The 19,492-nt window shown below is 52.2% G+C and overlaps 1 protein-coding gene across 1 annotated transcript in view; it reads right to left on the bottom strand.

The window, feature by feature from the left end:
- sos2 (son of sevenless homolog 2 (Drosophila)) overlaps positions 1-19,492 on the bottom strand; it is a 24,729-nt gene extending 5,237 nt beyond the window's left edge. The window contains 23 exon segments of the mRNA XM_062469171.1: positions 379-554; positions 645-762; positions 1,233-1,395; positions 1,645-1,764; positions 2,189-2,411; positions 2,535-2,647; positions 2,877-2,998; positions 3,224-3,303; positions 3,492-3,513; positions 3,515-3,615; positions 3,618-3,989; positions 3,992-4,146; positions 4,333-4,363; positions 4,366-4,437; positions 4,440-4,461; positions 4,937-5,035; positions 7,581-7,691; positions 8,625-8,768; positions 9,894-10,100; positions 10,315-10,479; positions 11,806-11,937; positions 12,147-12,272; positions 18,452-19,492. Coding sequence (XP_062325155.1) covers positions 379-554; positions 645-762; positions 1,233-1,395; positions 1,645-1,764; positions 2,189-2,411; positions 2,535-2,647; positions 2,877-2,998; positions 3,224-3,303; positions 3,492-3,513; positions 3,515-3,615; positions 3,618-3,989; positions 3,992-4,146; positions 4,333-4,363; positions 4,366-4,437; positions 4,440-4,461; positions 4,937-5,035; positions 7,581-7,691; positions 8,625-8,768; positions 9,894-10,100; positions 10,315-10,479; positions 11,806-11,937; positions 12,147-12,272; positions 18,452-18,535 — 2,958 coding nt within the window. The 5' untranslated portion in view covers positions 18,536-19,492.

Below are 19,492 nucleotides of genomic sequence, written 5' to 3'. Positions count from 1 at the left end.
GCCACACGGTGTTCTTAAAACACAAGCAACACAAGGACCAGCAAAAAAATAAAATATAATAATACTAATAATTTATACTCGATATTCACGATATTTTCACATTTTACATCGTTGTAATAATCATTGCGATATTATCGATAATAGTCGATATATCGCCCAGCCCTACTGCTACTACTTCTACTGCTACTACTGCTGCTACTACTACAAAATGAATAGCTCCTACAGCTAATAGAAATAATACCATCCCTAAACTTGGAATAGCAATAATATTGGCATGGAGTTGTGACAAAATTCCTTTTGCAGTGTTTCTTAACCCTGTACCCTGGGAGAAGGGCCAGGGGGAAGGCCAGGGGGCAGGACAGACAGAGGGGTTCTGACCTTGATGTCGTGTTCCACCTTCAGACAGTAGGGCTGGTTCTGGTACTGTTCAATCTCTCCGGTGATCTCCGCAACTTTCCGGCGCTTGCTGAAGTTGATGAGCGGCTCCTTGCTGTCGCGTTTGAGGAAATCCGGGTTCCCCTCTTCCGTCTTCAGGATGTTGGTTAGGTATATCCCTGAGGGCCAAGGTCAGAGGTCACGGCTAGCTCTCACACACACACACCTGACAGGGGGACAACTCAAGAGATGCAGGAAGGAGTTCATACCAAAGAAAGGCACACAGGGTGGGTTGATTGACTTGAGCTTGGCCAGGTACTTCTTAAAATGGTCCTGGCTGAGTTCCACTGCTTCTTCTAGAATCTTCTTCTTCCTCTCTGGGACCGCCTGTGGACGGAACAGATTACACATGTTTTACCAGCAGAAGCATATTTCTCAGCAGTTTAATCATCAGGTTGATCAACAATATCTGAAGGTTGATAGGCTTTGGTATATGAGCTGTAGTGGCGAACCACTTATTCTAGAACAGGTTAAAAGGCTGTTTTACATGTAGCTGTGGTGCTAATAGTACATGTAGCTGTGGTGCTAATGGTACATGTAGCTGTGGTGCTAATGGTACATGTAGCTGTGGTGCTAATGGTACATGTAGCTGTGATGCTAATGGTACATGTAGCTGTGATGCTAATGGTACATGTAGCTGTGGTGCTAATGGTACATGTAGCTGTGATGCTAATGGTACATGTAGCTGTGATGCTAATGGTACATGTAGCTGTAGTGCTAATGGTGGCTGTAATGGTGTTGGTAGCTGTGTTAGTATTGGTAATGGTAGATGTGTTGGTGTTGGAGGCTGTGTTTACCTCAAAGGTGTGGTCGAGCCGGTAGACGGGTACAGAGTTGATGGCGCTCACCACCTCCAGAACGCCGTTGAAGTTGTTGAGCTCCTGGAACACCTGCAGGATCTCGATGACCCGCGAGAACACGGCTATGCGCTCGTCCAGGTTCTCCGCCTCCACAATGCACCTGGCGAGCACAGAACACATACCGTCAACACACACACCATCAACTCTATGGCACCCTTTGGCTCTTCTTTGCATGGAGTGTCGTGGACACATTCTGTGCACTCTATATAAATAGCCAACAAGGTTAAATTACATTAGGAAGTAGGTATACTGTGTGTCCATGAAAAAAGGTATGTATCCTCCATGTGCACTCCCTGTACACCTCCCTGTAGCCCAGTGTGAGCCCCGGGGTTAGGGGTCCAGTACTCACTTCTCGAACCACAGTGTGAGGTTAGTGGTGTGTCGGATCATGCGGAGCAGGTTGGGTGAGTTCTTCTCCTTGTCCTCTTTGGTCCAGACGCTGCCCACCAGCTCTGACGGCCTCACAGCCCTGAGGAGGGAGAAGGTGTCAGGGTGAAGGATCCCCACTGGATGGGGATGGCTATAGCTCAACGGTAGGTCAAGAGGTCACGGTTACCCAGGTTGCATAGCCTACCTAGCATAGCCTACCTAACCAGTTACTCAGGTAGTAAAGCCTACCTAGCGCAGCCTACCTAACCAGTTACTCGGGTAGCATAGCCTACCTAGCGTAGCCTACCTAACCAGTTACTCAGGTAGCATAGCCTACCTAGCGTAGCCTACCTAACCAGTTACTCAGGTAGCATAGCCTACCTAGCGTAGCCTACCTAACCAGTTACTCAGGTAGCATAGCCTACCTAGCGCAGCCTACCTAACCAGCTACTAAGTTAGCTGCCTACGACTGTGCTAATCTACTCCCCAGCTGAACCCTTAGCATCACAGTGACATCATCTCACCTGTACAGTTCCGACTCCAGCAGGGTCAGCTGCCGGGCGATCTCTATGGGGTGAAGGGTCATGAGGTCAAAGGTGTCCACCTGGCCCACCCTGCTGATGTGCCACTCTATGGGGGGGGGGGGGCTCTCAAAGGTGATGTTGTGGCTGACGCCATTGGACTGGGTCTGCATCTTCCTCCTGATGATCTTGTTTATGGACTCCACCCACTTCCTCATGGATTTCCCTGGTGCGGTTAGTTAGAAGGAGCTGTTACGGAACAACGTCTGACCCAAAGAATTTGCACGCGACGGTGTCGCATGGAACGTTTTAACAGCGTGGCCCTACACACACACGCACCCACACCCACCTCTCAGTTGAATTTTGCTGGTGATGTATTCCTCTAGTCGACACCTGAGTTCCGGGTCGTTGTCGAAGTCGTAGAAGTGGTGTTCAACCCACTGACGGAATACATTGAGAACCCTGGAGAGAGGAACAGGCAGAGAACATAGTGAGAACCCTGGAGAGAGGAACAGGTAGAGAACATAGTGAGAACCCTGGAGAGAGGAACAGGTAGAGAACATAGTGAGAACCCTGGAGAGAGGAACAGGTAGAGAACATAGTGAGAACCCTGGAGAGAGGAACAGGTAGAGAACATAGTGAGAACCCTGGAGAGAGGAACAGGTAGAGAACAGTGAGAACCCTGATCTACCTGAGCTGGACCGGCTGCACGTATTCCCGACGGAATCTCTGGAGCTCAGCTGCCATTGGCTGATCACCGTTCCAGAGCGCTTGGCGGTCTGCCTCGGTGGGTTCTGGCTCTGGATGTCGATTCTGGGGACAGAACGGTCACACTTACCGTCTGTAGGATACTGAGACACTTCATTACTGGAGCATGGCACATAAACACAGACTGGGGAAATATCCTGTTTCAATGACTTGCCGCATGAAGCAAATTTGAAATCACGTCGTCGTAGACCTATCAAGCAATCAGAGATGGCTTATCTTTCGCCACCTCTGACCTGTCAATCACACTGACGGGGCCTGGGTGAAGCCTACCTTCAATCAGCAGGTTGAGAAGGTCCTGGGTTTGCAGAAGGAGCGGTACGTGGTCAGAAAAGTGCGCACAAAGTTGGGATCTGGGACCACAACAGAAAACACAGATTTTAACAGTTAAAGTACCAACCCTCCAAACGTAGGCATCTTTACTCTGTGTGGTTGATGTTACAGCTACATCCAATAGGAATCAGAAAGGGAGACAGGAAGTGTGTTTGTGTGTGTGTATGTAGGGCTTGCGTTCTATCCCCGGTCCGTGACTCAGACTCACCAGCGTACATGTGGTAGGTGAGGCCTCTCAATGAGCTTGACCACAGTGCCGGCCTTGATGATGGGGATGCCCGTCTTGCTCTGCACCCGGTCCTCAAACACAATGTTCTCCTCGGAGTCCTGACGGCGAAGCGGTACACGTCGGGCAAGGGCAGGCGCAAGGGCTGGTCCTGCTCCTCGCGGTGCAGCACCGTGTCCAGCATGCGGTCCAGCGTGGAGCGGTACTGGAGCGTCACCAGCGCCGCCATCCACGACGCCTTCTCCTCCGCCGAGCGCGCGCAGAACACCACGCAGTTGTCGTCCCGGCCCACCAGCTCGAAGGCGTGCCGCAGCTCGGGCGAGTCCTCGCGGTCCACGATGCGGACCTTGCGCAGCACAAACTTCTCCTTCAGGCGGAACTCGGCACCGCTGCCCGAGCCTGGGAGACGCGAGCTCTGATTGGCCTTGCAGCTGATCATCAGGCCGTCAAACAGGAAGTTGTGGCGCTCGTGCTTGGCACGGCGCGCAGCAGCGCCCCCTCCAGGATGAACTCGCTGCAGCACTGGCCGATGTCCTTGCCCTCCCAGCCGTCGATACTCTTCTGGATCTCGTTCATGCGTTTGATGGCCAGCTGCTTGCTGCGCACCTGCCTGCTGTACAGCCGGTACATGGGCTCCCTGGGGTGGGTTGGGTAGTCATTTAGATATTTCATTACTGCTATCAGGTGTTTTATATGGTGTGTTACAGGGGTTAAGGTTATAGTGGGTGTCCCCAGGGTTAGGGTGGGTGTCCCCAGGGTTAGGGTGGGTGTCCCCAGGGTTAGGGTGGGTGTCCCCAGGTTCGGGTTAGGGTGGAAGGCCAGCTTACCAGGCTTGCGTCGGGGCAGGTGCTGGTGTAGATGCGCTCCACGCTGCACTGCAGGTTGAGCAGCGCGGTGATGGCCTGCTTCAGGCCCTCGCGGTCGTCTGGTCCTGGCTGCGCTCCTGCAGCTGCTGCTCAGAGGGAGGCAAGACAGACAGGTCACACATCGGCCAGCTGGCCCTGATGAAGCACAGTCAGCCGGGTGGCTGGGGGGCCCTGATGAAGATGGGGCCTCAGCAGCCAGGTGGAGATGACACACGACTGGCCAGCCTCGCCTCGACCCCTGAGGGAAGCTGGAGACTAGAGACTGAGGTGGGGGTGGAGAGAGAGGCTGGTGGGGTAAAGAGAGGCTGAAGTCGTAAAGAGAGGCTGGAGGGGTAAAGAGTGACTGGTGGGGATGGAGAGAGAGGCTGGAGGGGTAAAGGGAGGCTGGTGGAACAGGAAGGAAGAAGGTTTGATACTGAAGCAAAGTCACCATGGTGACAGCTACCCGCCCCTTGACTCTGTGTGACGGGCACGATGACTCAGAGCAGCTGTGACATCAGATGTCCCACTGCTCTGCACATCCGTGTGGGTGTGTGGTGTGTGTGTGGAGTGCGGACTGACCTGTAGTAGCTCGAAGTAGTGCAGGCAGTGGTAGACAGGGACCATCATCAGCTGAGGAAGGACATACTGGACAGCCTCTTTGAAGCCCTCGGCTATCGACTGCAGGGACAGACAGACAAGGATACAGTCAAACAGGTAGACAGTCAGAAAGACAGGTAGATAGACAGGCAGACAAATATGCAGTCAGACAGGTATCCAGTCAGACGAGAGAGAGAGAGAGAGAGAGAGAGAGAGAGAGAGAGAGAGAGAGAGAGATGAGAGAGAGAGAGAGAGAGAGAGAGAGAGAGAGAGAGAGAGAGAGAGAGAGAGAGAGAGAGAGAGAGAGAGAGAGAGAGAGAGAGAGAGAGAGAGAGAGAGAGAGAGAGAGAGAGAGAGAGAGAGAGAGAGAGAGAGAGAGAGATGAGAGAGAGAGAGAGAGATGATGGAGGGATGGACAGGGGTGAAAGGAGAGCTAGATTGAGCTGGGCTGCAGAGTAACCAGAGGAGGGCTTGTCATAGCATCTCTAGTCCCTGCTGCCCTGACAGACAACACTTAATCAATACTCTACTGCTGGGACCAGCGAGACACCACACAGCTACACACACACGCTGTCTGACGGAGGGGGGTGAGGGGGAGGGAGAGAGATAGAAAAGAACAGAAACAACAGAAACACACACATATTTATCCAGAACAAACAGGTTCCCTGGTAAGCAGGTAGTCTTCAGAGGGCTGATCCAGGTGAACTACCCAGCTCCCACTCCCCTGGGTTCCCACTCATCAATCATTCATGGACCATGAGCTGGTTAAAAGGGAGCACCCCCCCTCCATCACAAAAATCAGTAATTTGCTGAAGAGGTGTTCCACAATTAACCTAAAAGTACACCTAACACTGGGACTGCCACATTAGAGCAGAACAGCTTGTACCCAGCACAGGGACTTACTGAACTGAACCCAGGACGAGCTTGTTACATGCTTTCGTTTACAGCTCATTTTCAGCCTGAACTGAGGCCCCCAGGCAGGGCCCCTCTCTCCAGGGTAGAGGCCCCTTCCCCCAGGCAGGGCCCCTCTCTCCAGGGTAGAGGCCCCTTCCCCCAGGCAGGGCCCCTCTCTCCAGGGTAGAGGCCCCTTCCCCAGGCAGGGCCCCTCTCTCCAGGGTAGAGGCCCCTTCCCCCAGGCAGGGCCCCTCTCTCCAGGGTAGAGGCCCCTTCCCCCAGGCAGGGCCCCTCTCTCCAGGAGAACACAGGCCTGCAGCGTAGCCGCCTGGGCTATTTATAAAATCCGATGTAATTTACCCACAATGCCAGAAGCTGCAGAGTGCAGTGGCTGAGTGTGACACACACACACACACACAAACACACACACAACAGACAGACAGACAGACAGGGTAAGGGTGTGGGGACAGCGGGGGCCAGAGGGATGAGAAAAAAAGGAGAGGATGGGTTGAGACAAAAGACGAGAGTGGGAGGTCGGTCGGAGGAGAAAGATGGTAGCTAGACCGCCATTACAGCATGGCCCCCCGAGACTACAGGATATCATTTAACATGCACACCATCCAGCTCCACATCCCCAAGCAAAACAACAGCATAACTGGCAGTGAACAGCCATCTTGAATTCCATAAAAGGCAAACAGAACCAGCTCAAACGTAGCCTGTTACAGACTGGATACAATTGAACAAGCTTTTTCCTAGATCCATGGTCTGGATTGTAATATCTACTCTTCTGTTTACTAACGTTGCTTCTCTCCTACTCTCCTGGTCTCTTTTCTCCCGGTCTCTACTCTCCTGGTCTCTCCTCCTCTGGTGTCCATCTTCCTGGTCTCTGCAGTTTACTCTTCATGACATTCAGAACATGGCCAGTTTAAATAAACAGCTCCACCCAGAAATCAATCTGAATTATGCTGGGTGACCACTGTTTACAAGGCTGGGCCCAGGGTTATGGTAAGCTGGGTGACCACTGTTTATAAGGCTGGGCCCTGGAGGTGGTGGAGGGTGGGGTTAACAGATCAGGCCCAGTCGAGGCTCTCCGGTCTGGGCAGCAGGGTGGAGGGTTCGCCACACAGACCCGGAGCTCAAAGCACTCCCCCTTACACACAGGGCATCAAAAGCAGTCCCCTCACCCTGTCCTCATACCAAGAGGTCAGCATTGAACAGCCAGTACAAACAAGGGTTAAGCAGACAAGAATTTAATAAATGGGGCACGGAAATTAGCTGTCTCTAGGTTAGGATTTAACATCAGTGGGTGCTTATGAAAACAGGACCAACACATTCTGCCTTCAAAGGCAGTTGCTCTGCACCCTGCAGAATACAATCCAATGCACATCTTGTGAGGAATGTCCAAGTTAAACAAGCCGGCGGTGGACGGAACGAACAGGAAGCTGAATGTGTCACGGCACGTCTCTGACTGCTGTTGAGGAATTCCAGACGCCTCGACTTCACTCACAGCAGGCGAGAGACAATGCATCGTCTCACACTAACCTCCAACAAAAATCACCTCGCTCGCTCGTTTTGTTTTAGCACATAAGGCCAACAAGAAGGCAGCTTTCGTCCTCAGACACACACACACACACACACACACACACACACACACACACACAGGGACATTCCTGAACTGAAACCCTGCTGGGCTTGATCCTGATGCTAGCTTCTCTGGTGTGAGGGCTCGTACCTGGAAGTAGAGCCCCACTGAGGGTCTGGCCATCAGGCTGCTGAAGTGCTCGTGGAACCCCCTGGAGAGGATCTCCTGGGACAGGGTCTCATAGGGGTCGAACGCCTGCTCCTGTAGACGAGAGAGGAGGACAGATGAGCTGCGTAGCATGGCAGCAGAGCCAAACAAACGGACCTACAAAACAGCGCTCACCAATGCACACATATTGGGTTTTCTCCACATTGGGTGTGAGACAGGAGAGGGAGGGCATACTGTATGTCAGACAGGTGTGGAGGTGAGGTACTGTAGTCAGACAGGTGTGGAGGGGAGGTACTGTATGTCAGACAGGTGTGGAGGTGAGGTACTGTAGTCAGACAGGTGTGGAGGTGAGGTACTGTATGTCAGACAGGTGTGGAGGTGAGGTACTGTATGTCAGACAGGTGTGGAGGTGAGGTACTGTAGTCAGACAGGTGTGGAGGTGAGGTACTGTATGTCAGACAGGTGTGGAGGTGAGGTACTGTAGTCAGACAGGTGTGGAGGTGAGGTACTGTATGTCAGACAGGTGTGGAGGTGAGGTACTGTATGTCAGACAGGTGTGGAGGTGAGGTACTGTATGTCAGACAGGTGTGGAGGGGAGGTACTGTAGTCAGACAGGTGTGGAGGGGAGGTACTGTAGTCAGACAGGTGTGGAGGTGAGGTACTGTATGTCAGACAGGTGTGGAGGGGAGGTACTGTAGTCAGACAGGTGTGGAGGGGAGGTACTGTAGTCAGACAGGTGTGGAGGTGAGGTACTGTATGTCAGACAGGTGTGGAGGTGAGGTACTGTAGTCAGACAGGTGTGGAGGTGAGGTACTGTATGTCAGACAGGTGTGGAGGTGAGGTACTGTAGTCAGACAGGTGTGGAGGTGAGGTACTGTAGTCAGACAGGTGTGGAGGGGAGGTACTGTATGTCAGACAGGTGTGGAGGTGAGGTACTGTATGTCAGACAGGTGTGGAGGGGAGGTACTGTAGTCAGACAGGTGTGGAGGGGAGGTACTGTAGTCAGACAGGTGTGGAGGGGAGTACCTCGGCCAGGTCTTCGAAGCAGCTGCCCACCAGGGGATGGGGGCTGCCGTCGGCGGTCATCTCCACGGCGTCCTCAATCAGCCCCAGCAGTTTGACCGTCAGCTCGTGGATGTCCAGGATGTTACTGAAGAGCACCTCCACATCCTGGGGGGGGGGGGGGGGGGGGAGAGAGAGAGAGAGAGAGAGAGAGAGAGAGAGAGAGAGAGAGAGAGAGAGAGAGAGAGAGAGAGAGAGAGAGAGAGAGAGAGAGAGAGAGAGAGAGAGGGGGGGGGGGGGGGGTCAAACACGGACGACAAGTATGAGAAACAACAGGCTCGGGTCTGGAATGTGATACACATCTGGAGAAACCAAATATCACAATCAGTTGGAGAAGTGGAAACATTTGTTTATCTCATGGTTCAAGCGAGGAGATGATGAAAACAGGCTGTGTTGGACACAGCATGGTGAGGTGACCGTCAACTGTTTTCTTATTTACTTTCAATATGCAACGACATCGGATATTTCGACACATTTTTGAGGTTAATTTGTCAAGAGCCACATAGGCCGTTTCTGTCGCAAAGTAATTACATGTTGTGAACCCAGGAGCGCCCAGTGGAGCTACCCTCCTCACCCTCGGCCAACCACTAACTACCCTAGTCCAAACACACACCACACAGTCCCAGTAACCTCCCTTCTCTACCTCCCCTGCCCATGCACAATTATACAACCCTCAGGTGACGAGTCCATGAAGAAGACAGTATTGTACCGTATTTCCTTTTTTTTTTATAAACGTCGTAAAAACACACGTCCCCTGAGACCAGGGAGAAAAATCGATTTTTAAAGTTAACATTTTCAGTAACGTACGTTTTTGGGATTAGCTAATAACCATTTTTGAAGGTAAAGAAATGTCACAATCTAGCATTCTCATTTGTTTTAGTCATGCATCTATAACTGATGGCTATTCCTGAGATCGTTCAGAGCCCAAAACCACCATCCACAGAAGAAGTACATTCATTGCTGGGTCTCAGCAGGTTAACTTAGTGAGGCTCCATCCACTGTTTGAGAAGTCAACCCAAACACTTCACTAACAATCTACTTTGCTACGAAAGATTAGCAGCTAGCTGATTACAGAGGCTCATTTACAATCCGCATAATGTTCTTACAGGGGATTTGACTTCAAAAGGGCTTTGGTAAGTATTCAGAGTGCTGATGTGACATGTAGGCAGCTGTTTGTAAGCTGCAAAGCTGACGACGGCTTAGGTAAGCCCAACCTGGCCGGGCTGTTCTCACCTGAGGCATGAAGATCTTGGTGTTGGACAGGAAGTGATGTCGGAACACTTTGATGATGAGGTCGAGCTCGCGCAGGTACTGGCGCTCCTCGGCGATCTCCAGGCGGACCAGGTCGTCGTAGGTCAGCTCCCCCGAGGACGAGGGCTCCTCCACGCACTGAGACACCAGGCCCATGTCCTCGTCCTGGTCAAACATGTCCATCAGCACCTGCACACACACACACACACAACACACACAACACACACAGGAACCCGGTCAAGGGGAGGACAAAAAGGATTTGGCGTCAGTATATTTCAGCTGATAGCAAACACACGGCTACTGTACACTTTCTAAAGGTACCACACCTTGTACTGAACAGCCTTACAGGTACCACACCTGGTACAGTACAAACCTTCACAAACAGGAACAGGAAGTTCCTCACCTTGTCTGCACACATGGACACTTTGATATCCTGCTGGTGGATCTCAAAGTGGCGGATGTTCCCGACGTAGTTCCCGGCCAGTTTGAGGATGTCTGCGGATATGTACTCCAGCACGGCCACGATGTAGAGGGAGACGTGATAGTCGATCTTATACCCCAGTACCTCCTGCGGAGACGCCAGCACACAGACATGAGCGGCAACCATCATGTTGATTAGCTACTGCTGCTGCCCTTACACAGTGCCTGCTGTTCTGCAGTAGGCATCCAGTTGGAAGCTACTACTTAGTCATAGAAATGTAACATACATGCAGCAACACACACACACACACACACACACACACACACTCAGGCACACATGGAAGGCTTGCACGCACAGGCACACACAAGCATGTGCTCGTACACACACAGCCCTGATGGTAGTTTATTGTACCGTTGTCTCCACGGTTGACACCTCTTCCACTGCACAAAGGGTTGTGGGTAGGAATGGACACATACTGCTAAATGGGAATCAGGTGGCTGAGCGGTTAGGGAATCGGGCTAGTAATCAGAAGGTTGCCGGTTCGATTCCCGGCGATTCACCATACTTGCCTCGGGGAGAATGTCCCTGTACTTACTGTAAGTCGCTCTGGATAAGAGCGTCTGCTAAATGACTAAATGTAAATGCTACCGGATGTTGCGAGACATCCTTGGGGCACTGTCCCAATACATACCATGTATTGGGAGACGCAAACTTTTTTTCTGCCATTCTAAACAGTAGGATGTCCGGGCGTTGGAATGTAGCCATGGTTACACAACAACCAGGGGGAGTTCCACTCAGGTCTGGGAGCTCAGCTCATACAGACGTACCTCAACAGCTCATGTAGTAATGAGCAAAGCAACAGTGTCTGCAATGATCTGTGAGGCCTTGGTAAGGCTGGTTGTGAGTCCCTGGTAATGCTGGATGTGAGGTCCTGGTAAGGCTGGTTGTGACGCCCTGGTAAGGCTGGTTGTGACGCCCTGGTAAGGCTGGATGTGAGGCCCTAGTAAGGCTGGTTGTGAGGCCCTAGTAAGGCTGGTTGTGAGGCCCTAGTAAGGCTGGTTGTGAGGCCCTAGTAAGGCTGGATGTGAGGCCCTAGTAAGGCTGGTTGTGAGGCCCTAGTAAGGCTGGTTGTGAGGCCCTGGTAAGGCTGGATGTGAGGCCCTAGTAAGGCTGGTTGTGAGGCCCTAGTAAGGCTGGTTGTGAGGCCCTGGTAAGGCTGGTTGTGACGCCCTGGTAAGGCTGGATGTGAGGCCCTAGTAAGGCTGGTTGTGAGGCCCTAGTAAGGCTGGTTGTGAGGCCCTAGTAAGGCTGGTTGTGAGGCCCTAGTAAGGCTGGTTGTGAGGCCCTAGTAAGGCTGGTTGTGAGGCCCTAGTAAGGCTGGTTGTGAGGCCCTAGTAAGGCTGGATGTGAGGCCCTAGTAAGGCTGGTTGTGAGGCCCTAGTAAGGCTGGTTGTGAGGCCCTGGTAAGGCTACCTTCAGCAGGGGGTGGATCTTGTCCACTGGCAGCAGGAGAGGGTTCCTCCTCTTGCGCTTCTCGATAGCTGATTGGGCGTCACCTATAGCCCACTTATCGATGGGGTGGGGGAAGGTCTTCTGTACTCGTTCCTGATTGGGTGAAAAAAGGTAGAACAGGAAGTAGTTTGTTAACTGGAGTATGAGAACATAAGATTCAGTCACTCAGATGATTTTGTCTTGAGTGTGAAGGACCGTGAGTGTGTGTGTGTGTGTAACCGTTTCTGTGTGTGTGCACGCAGCGTGTTGAGCATTCCTGTGTGCGCATGTGTGTGCGTGAAAGAGTGTGAGTGTGTGTGTACCTCCACGTCGTGTACGGTGCGTGGCTGGGCCACACACAGCATGTTGAGCAGCTGCAGGATGAGCTCTTCGATGTGCTGCAGGGCGTCTTCTGTGGCCGTGAGGTTGGGATGCACCTGCACCTGCACCTGGGAGCATTACACACACACACACACACACACACACACACACACACACAGGTCAGATACAGCATCACACACACAAACACACACACAGGTCAGATACAGCATTACACACACACACACACACACAGGTCAGATACAGCATCACACACACAAACACACACACAGATCAGATACAGCATCAAACACACACACAGGTCAGATACAGAATCACACACACAAACACACACACAAACACACACACAGGTCAGATACAGCATCACACACACAAACACACACACAGGTCAGATACAGCATCACACACACAAACACACACACAAACACACACACAGGTCAGATACAGCATTACACACACACACACACACACAGGTCAGATACAGCATCACACACACAAACACACACACAGATCAGATACAGCATCAAACACACACACAGGTCAGATACAGAATCACACACACAAACACACACACAGGTCAGATACAGCATCACACACACAAACACACACACAGGTCAGATACAGCATCACACACACAAACACACACACACAGGTCAGATACAGCATCACACACACACACAGGTCAGATTCAGATACAGCAGCATCACACACACACACACACACACGCACACGTCAGAAACAGCAGCAACATACACAGGGGGACTCCCCTACACAATCACATAGCATAGCTTATTGTAACATAGTATAGCACACTGTAACATAGCAGCATAGCACACTGTAACATAGCAGCACAGCATACTGTAGCATAGCACAGCAGGTTTGATCTAGGTGGAAGTGGAGTGATCTATTAGTTGTGTTTGGAGATATGGAAGGAGGGTGGAAGGAGAAGGTGTTTGGAGGCAGGGAGGGAGGTTTGTCCGGAGGGAGGGAGGTGTGCCTGGATGGAGGTGTGTCTGGAGGGAGGTGTGTCTGGAGGGAGGGAGGTGTGCCTGGATGGAGGTGTGTCTGGAGGGAGGGAGGTGTGCCTGGATGGAGGTGTGTCTGGAGGGAGGTGTGCCTGGATGGAGGTGTGTCTGGAGGGAGGGAGGTGTGCCTGGATGGAGGTGTGTCTGGAGGGAGGGAGGTGTGCCTGGATGGAGGTGTGTCTGGAGGGAGGGAGGTGTGCCTGGATGGAGGTGTGTCTGGATGGAGGTGTGTCTGGAGGGAGGTATGTCTGGAGGGAGGGAGGTGTGCCTGGATGGAGGTGTGTCTGGAGGGAGGGAGGTGTGCCTGGATGGAGGTGTGTCTGGAGGGAGGGAGGTGTGCCTGGATGGAGGTGTCTGGAGGGAGGGAGGTGTGTCTGGAGAGAGGGAGGTGTGCCTGGAGGGAGGTGTGCCTGGATGGAGGTGTGCCTGGATGGAGGTGTGTCTGAAGGGAGGTGTGTCTGGAGAGAGGGAGGTGTGCCTGGATGGAGGTGTGTCTGGAGAGAGGGAGGTGTGCCTGGATGGAGGTGTGTCTGGAGGGAGGGAGGTGTGTCTGGAGGGAGGTGTGCCTGGATGGAGGTGTGTCTGGAGAGAGGGAGGTGTGCCTGGATGGAGGTGTGTCTGGAGGGAGGTATGTCTGGATGGAGGGAGGTGTGTCTGGAGGGAGGTGTGCCTGGATGGAGGGAGGTATGTCTGGAGGGAGGGAGGTATGTCTGGAGGGAGGGAGGTGTGCCTGGAGGGAGGGAAGGAGAGTTGACATGTCAGGTGAACGAGGAAGAGGCTCCCTATCTTTATCATGACATCATCACGACTGAGTTCTCCCTGGGGAATGTGGTCTGTTTAGGTGCTGTGATGGGAGGGGTGTTCTACTGAAACACTCTAGGAGAGGGAGAGAGAGGCTGATAAAGAGGCATAGACACACATACACACGTGCACACACACTCATGGCCACACGTGCAAACATGAGCATGCGCACACACACACACACACATTAGCGCACACACACACATTAGCGCACACCCCCACGCATACACAAAGCCAGGCTGTTCCCATGGTGGTGATGGAATTACCCTTGCATGTAGTGAAGCGGGCAATATGATGACAGAACTTTGCCCCCGGCATGTGTAATGTGAGGGTAGAGGTCAAAGGTCAGCCTTGACCAGGCTTCAGGCATTCTGGTGCTCTGACAAAACGTGACGCGTTGACAAGAGAGCCATCCCTCTCTCCTCTAACACACAGATTCACACGCTTTCCAGACTCCTCATCAGTTCACTGAAACACTTGCCGCTAAATGTCAAAAGTGAAGTCAACGGAAAACCTCTTCCGACACACAAACCCTGCATGGTTCCACTTCCAAGTAGGAAATCGAGTGAAACGCTGTTGATAAGATCTTTCAATGTGAAGAATCTCAAACGGGGATGATCTCGCCATTGGTATCGGCCACTAGGCACATGAGAAATCAAAGCTGAAGTTCAAGAAGGTGAGAAAGAACCCCCCTCTCTCCAAACACTTGTCCACATTCCTCACAGGCACGAGCAGCGGTGAGTCATCCCCACAGAAACTCCGGGGCTTTCCCTGCCCTCCATTCACAAAACCAGCGGCTGCTTCCTCCCGCGCTGCTCACAAGCGCTCTCCTGCTCTCCATGGGAGCTGACGGAGAGGCCTGGAGAAGCAGACAGGAGCTCCAGGGGCAGGACTGGAAGGAGAGAGCGGCTGATTGGACCATCTCCTCTGGCTCAGCATATTTACAAACTCTTTTCTTATATGTAGTGTTCGTGCAAGCCGAGTCGGGCGAACGCGCGCAGGCTACGATAGGACTGCGGTCTGTGAGATGTCCTGGGGTCCAGAAGAGAGCTCACTATCTAGGGGAAGACGTCACAGTGGTTTAAGGCTTCAGTTGAGCTTTACTCCCTACGAGAGGGGAGGGGAGAGGGGTGACAAAAGAGAGGGAAAGGAGGAGTCTGGTCGCGTGTAGAGAGGGAGACAGATGAGAAGCAGGCCCTGCGGCGGGCCCTCTGAACCCAGCTGGAGGTGTACGGTTTCACATCTCCATTAGGGAGGCCTGGCCACAGGACAGGAAGTCCCACTGCACTTCCTCTTCCCTCCCCTCCCCCTCCTCCTCCTCTCCGTTCACCTCCCCCCCCCTCTCTCCCCGTCTCGCTCTCCCCCTCCCTCCCGACCACGAGGAGAGAGAGTGGTGGTCTCTGGGGAGAGCAGAGGGCAGCAGACAGACACTGATGGAGCACCCAGCGGCAGTGCTCTCCTTCAGAGACCCACGGCAGACAGGAGCTCAGCCCCTTTCAGAACGAGGAAGAGCACAGATTGAAATGCCAACTTGCATGGCAACAGATGATAGAGAAAGACACAGTATTTTCTACAGTCGATTGGGGTGAAGAGCATGGAGATTTCCCCTCACAACAGTTTGTTACACATGTACTACTGTGCCTAGTTTGTGCACAGACGTATACTACTGCACATAGTGTGTACACAGACATAGTGCTGTACTGCAGACGGTTAGGTACACATTGAGCAGCATGCAGGTTAGAAGGACACGGAGTAGCAGCAGGTGTTGCAGTTGTCTGGTAATAGAATTAGGGGTGTTTATATGGAGGGTAAACATTTTTCAAATTGGATTGATTATGGTCGTGTCTGAGCCAGTGGCTCAGGTTGCAGGTAATGGGAGCCGAGGAGGAGGGGCGGTTATTGCAGCCAAGCATGTGTCACCATGTGGGATTGAGGGGATGACATCACCAACCATTACCATCAGACTGTCTGGGGAATCATGGGGCAGAGATCAAATCTCCCTCTCTCTCTCTCTCTCTCTCTCTCCCTCCCTCCCTCGCCGTCTCTAGCTCTCTCTTCTCCCCCCTTCTCTCTCTCTCTCTTATCTACTGCTCTCTCTCCCTCTCCCACTACTACTCCACCTCTCCCGCTCTCTCCATTCGACTGTTCTTTCTCCCTCGAGCGCTCTCTCTCGCCCTCTCTCTCCCTGTCACTCACACAATCCATCCAAACGTACATGTTTGCCGGTGATTGTAAGCTCTGGTAGGTGACCCTCCGTTGACCTGGCCCAGTGACCCCCCCTCTTTCCCCCTCGCCCTCCTCCCCTCCGTGCTGCCTCGCATCTCTCTGCTCTATTTGCGGACGCCGAGTGCAGCGATGACGGACGTGATGGGAGGCGCTGGGAAGGACAGGACACGCGGGACCTCGGTCTGCCGTCCCCTCCAAGGTCCCGCCCGGGTCAGGTGCACAGGAAGCGTGCGTCGCCACGGCGCCCATCCTGTCTCATCGGCACACCCGGGGAGATGGAGGAGCTGGCCGGCAGCTAACCCTTTGCAAGGCACGGCGGGGCGTCTGGCCGTGTGCGTCGGCCACCCAGACGGCTGCTCTCTCCGGCAGGGGGGGGGGGGGGGGGGCTGGGAGGGGCTGGGAGGGGAGGCGCCGTGGCAGAAACACAGGCCCGCTCTCTCCCTTACTAACTATGGGCCTGTGCTTCACCCCACGGCGCCCTGCCATCATCGGCCCTGTCGCTCTCTCAACATGGAGATGGAATGAAACTGGAGCCTTCGCTCTGGCATCTCCTCCACGTGCCGGTGAAACAGCAGCAGAGCTGGAGAATGCACAGTTATTATTAACAGCAGTGTGTCGTGGCTCGATGACGCTCCTGCACAGCACCAGACACGAGCCGCGGGTACGTGAACCTCAGACACACCTCCGTGATCCCCAGACACACCTCCGTGACCCCACCGTGGAGCATCTGGGGCCAAATGTCACTGCGCACCTTCACAAACGCCACACTGAGACAGCAATACAAGCCTGCGTGGTCTGTAGTTCAACTCGTCCTACTGTGTTCACCATGAGCCCAGGAGTCAGACCCAGAAGGCTTCAGTCTTGTAGTGGCCTTATGGACGTGTTATCTGTAACGCTCCACCTCCTCCGCTAAAACAGTGCTAAATCACGAATGCAGAGAGGACATGTCTGCTGCTGGTTCTCTCTACCCAACAGAAGAAAAACCCCTCTGGACAGCCGTAAAAAGGTGAGTCACTGCGAGTCAAGACCATAACAAACACACTAGCCTGCGTCAATCTGTGACGGGTTCTCCCTTAGGCTGCTGCGTGACGTGTTGAGCAGTGAAACATCACCACCACAGCACTGCCACCTGTTTGAGTTTCACCTGAATCAGCCTTCCAGACTAACCACAAGGCTGCACTGGCCTCATCACTCTGACAGCAGCGCTGGTTGATCCGTGGGACAACAACAGCCTGTGTTGAAATAATCCCATTACCGACAGCAGAATGCGTCTGTGCTGGGCTCTGTGACACTCGGCCAGCCATGTCCTCTCTCCACAAGTGGCTCTCAAAAGCAGAAGCCACGTCAGTCTCCATGACTCCCCAAATAGACAAACATATGAAACCACTCCGAAGCGTTTATAGTCAGATGAAGGAAAAGCCTGGTACATGGTCAAATATGGGCATCACTGAGCCAACATGCCAACTGACGATGAACAAAAAAATCTACACAGGTCATTCCATTGTTTATCCTGCTCGTTTCCCTGTCCTCCACAGGTTTCTATGTGCCACGACGGAAGGGTGAGAAGAGAGGAGCGCTTAGATAGCTTTATCACCAGACGGTCGAGACAGTTTTATCCCAGTCTAGCTGCAGACTCGGAGTGACAGATCAACAAGGAGAAAGGTGTTGAAAAGATGAGAAATCAACAAAGATGGTGCTGAGTTGCACGTCAGGTTTTTAAACGCTTCCCGCCTTGAAAAATTATTTTGGGGGTTTCTGAACATTGTTGTTGTCTCTAAGCAAACAAGCAATGAAACAGAAGTAGCATGAATCAAACAGTGCATATTTACATATAACTGAAATGTGGAAGCAGGCATTGAGTTGAAAGTTACACCCGAGTTGGACCACCTTTTTTTCTCCACTTCTCAACTTGCCAAAGACATTAATAGTGACAAACTTGTACCATACTAATTTTAAGGAAGTACAGTGAAGTGTGATTGTTCGGAAATCCAACATAACCACCAACTAAACTGCCAATTTATGTAGATGTTATGTTTAGAGCTGTCCAGTGCTGCTGGATATAATTGTGCATCTTCTAGAACTGTCAAACAGCCGTTGTCATTGCAAGATTGTCCAGCCCCACCTGTGCAATTAAGTTGCCCACCTTTGTTCTCATGATAGGTTTGTTTAAGGGGTCATCACAATTAACCTGCAAACTTATGTTAGGCATCATGACACAGTATTGGGGATATTGTTACCTTTCGCAACGCTTGCACGAAGAGGCCTCGCCATTTGTGACTATTCTCGTCACTTGAAAAGTCGTATATTTGCTGCGGCTGCATGGCTGCGGCGGCGTCCTACGTTGCCGTGATCCGGACTGGATTGTCAGCATCGGCCCAAGATAGTCCTTGTGGGTGGGTCAGTCCAAGCACGGTGAAAATGTAGCTTAAAATACTAAACAAACAGTGAAAGCAAACCACACACCACAAGTCCGGGTGTGAACGCTGGCTATTGAGACCAGCAAATTTAGATCACTTACGTTAGTAGGTAACTCTAACTTAATTGGCATTGACTAGCCAACTAGCTCGCGACATTGAAAATTCACGTAGCATATCGCCGTTCATACAAAAGTTACAATTTTGATTAGCACACTAGGAAACAGTCAAGTGTCTGCTATATGGCTAATTAACGTTGGCTATCCAGCTAGCCAACCAGCTAGCTACGGTAGCTAGCCAACTACAACTAAGCTAGCTAATAAACAAGTTGCTGTGTAGCTAGCGAAGCTAATAGCTAGCTGTTAGCTAACTAGCTAGTAGACTGAAGCTGTCAGCTACTGTAAAGCCGCAAACTGTCAAAATTAAGTTTCTTAAACGAGGCAAAAAATGTGCTCTTTAAATAGCTTTCAAATGATGTTAGCTATCTGGATAGCTACTACCAAGTCGATATATCGTAGCGAGGGCACATCTGTATGCACAGCAGGCTCCTTCTATCATGGCCTTGGAGCACTCTTGGTAATGTTGTGGCACCCTCATTCAATTCAAAAAGGAGACTTTCTCCTGTTTACTTCAAAAACTGTCATTTTGTCCGCGTCGGTCCAAGGCGCCGAACAAGAATAAATCCACTTGTGAAGCTATAATCCGAGGCATATCTTAATGGCTTGTTCAATAAATTGCATAAAGGCGTTGAGGTGTTTTGTTATCGTTGATGTTCGCACAAACTCTCTGTGCGTCTGTCTGCCTGAATCTCGGCCTCCCACTTCGCTACACACTTTGCGCCGAGACCTGCCTAGACAGATGCTT

Source organism: Osmerus eperlanus, chromosome 9 (genome assembly GCF_963692335.1).
Source record: "Osmerus eperlanus chromosome 9, fOsmEpe2.1, whole genome shotgun sequence".
In the NCBI taxonomy this organism is placed as follows: domain Eukaryota; kingdom Metazoa; phylum Chordata; class Actinopteri; order Osmeriformes; family Osmeridae; genus Osmerus; species Osmerus eperlanus.
This window is presented reverse-complemented; position numbering and strand designations above follow the sequence as displayed.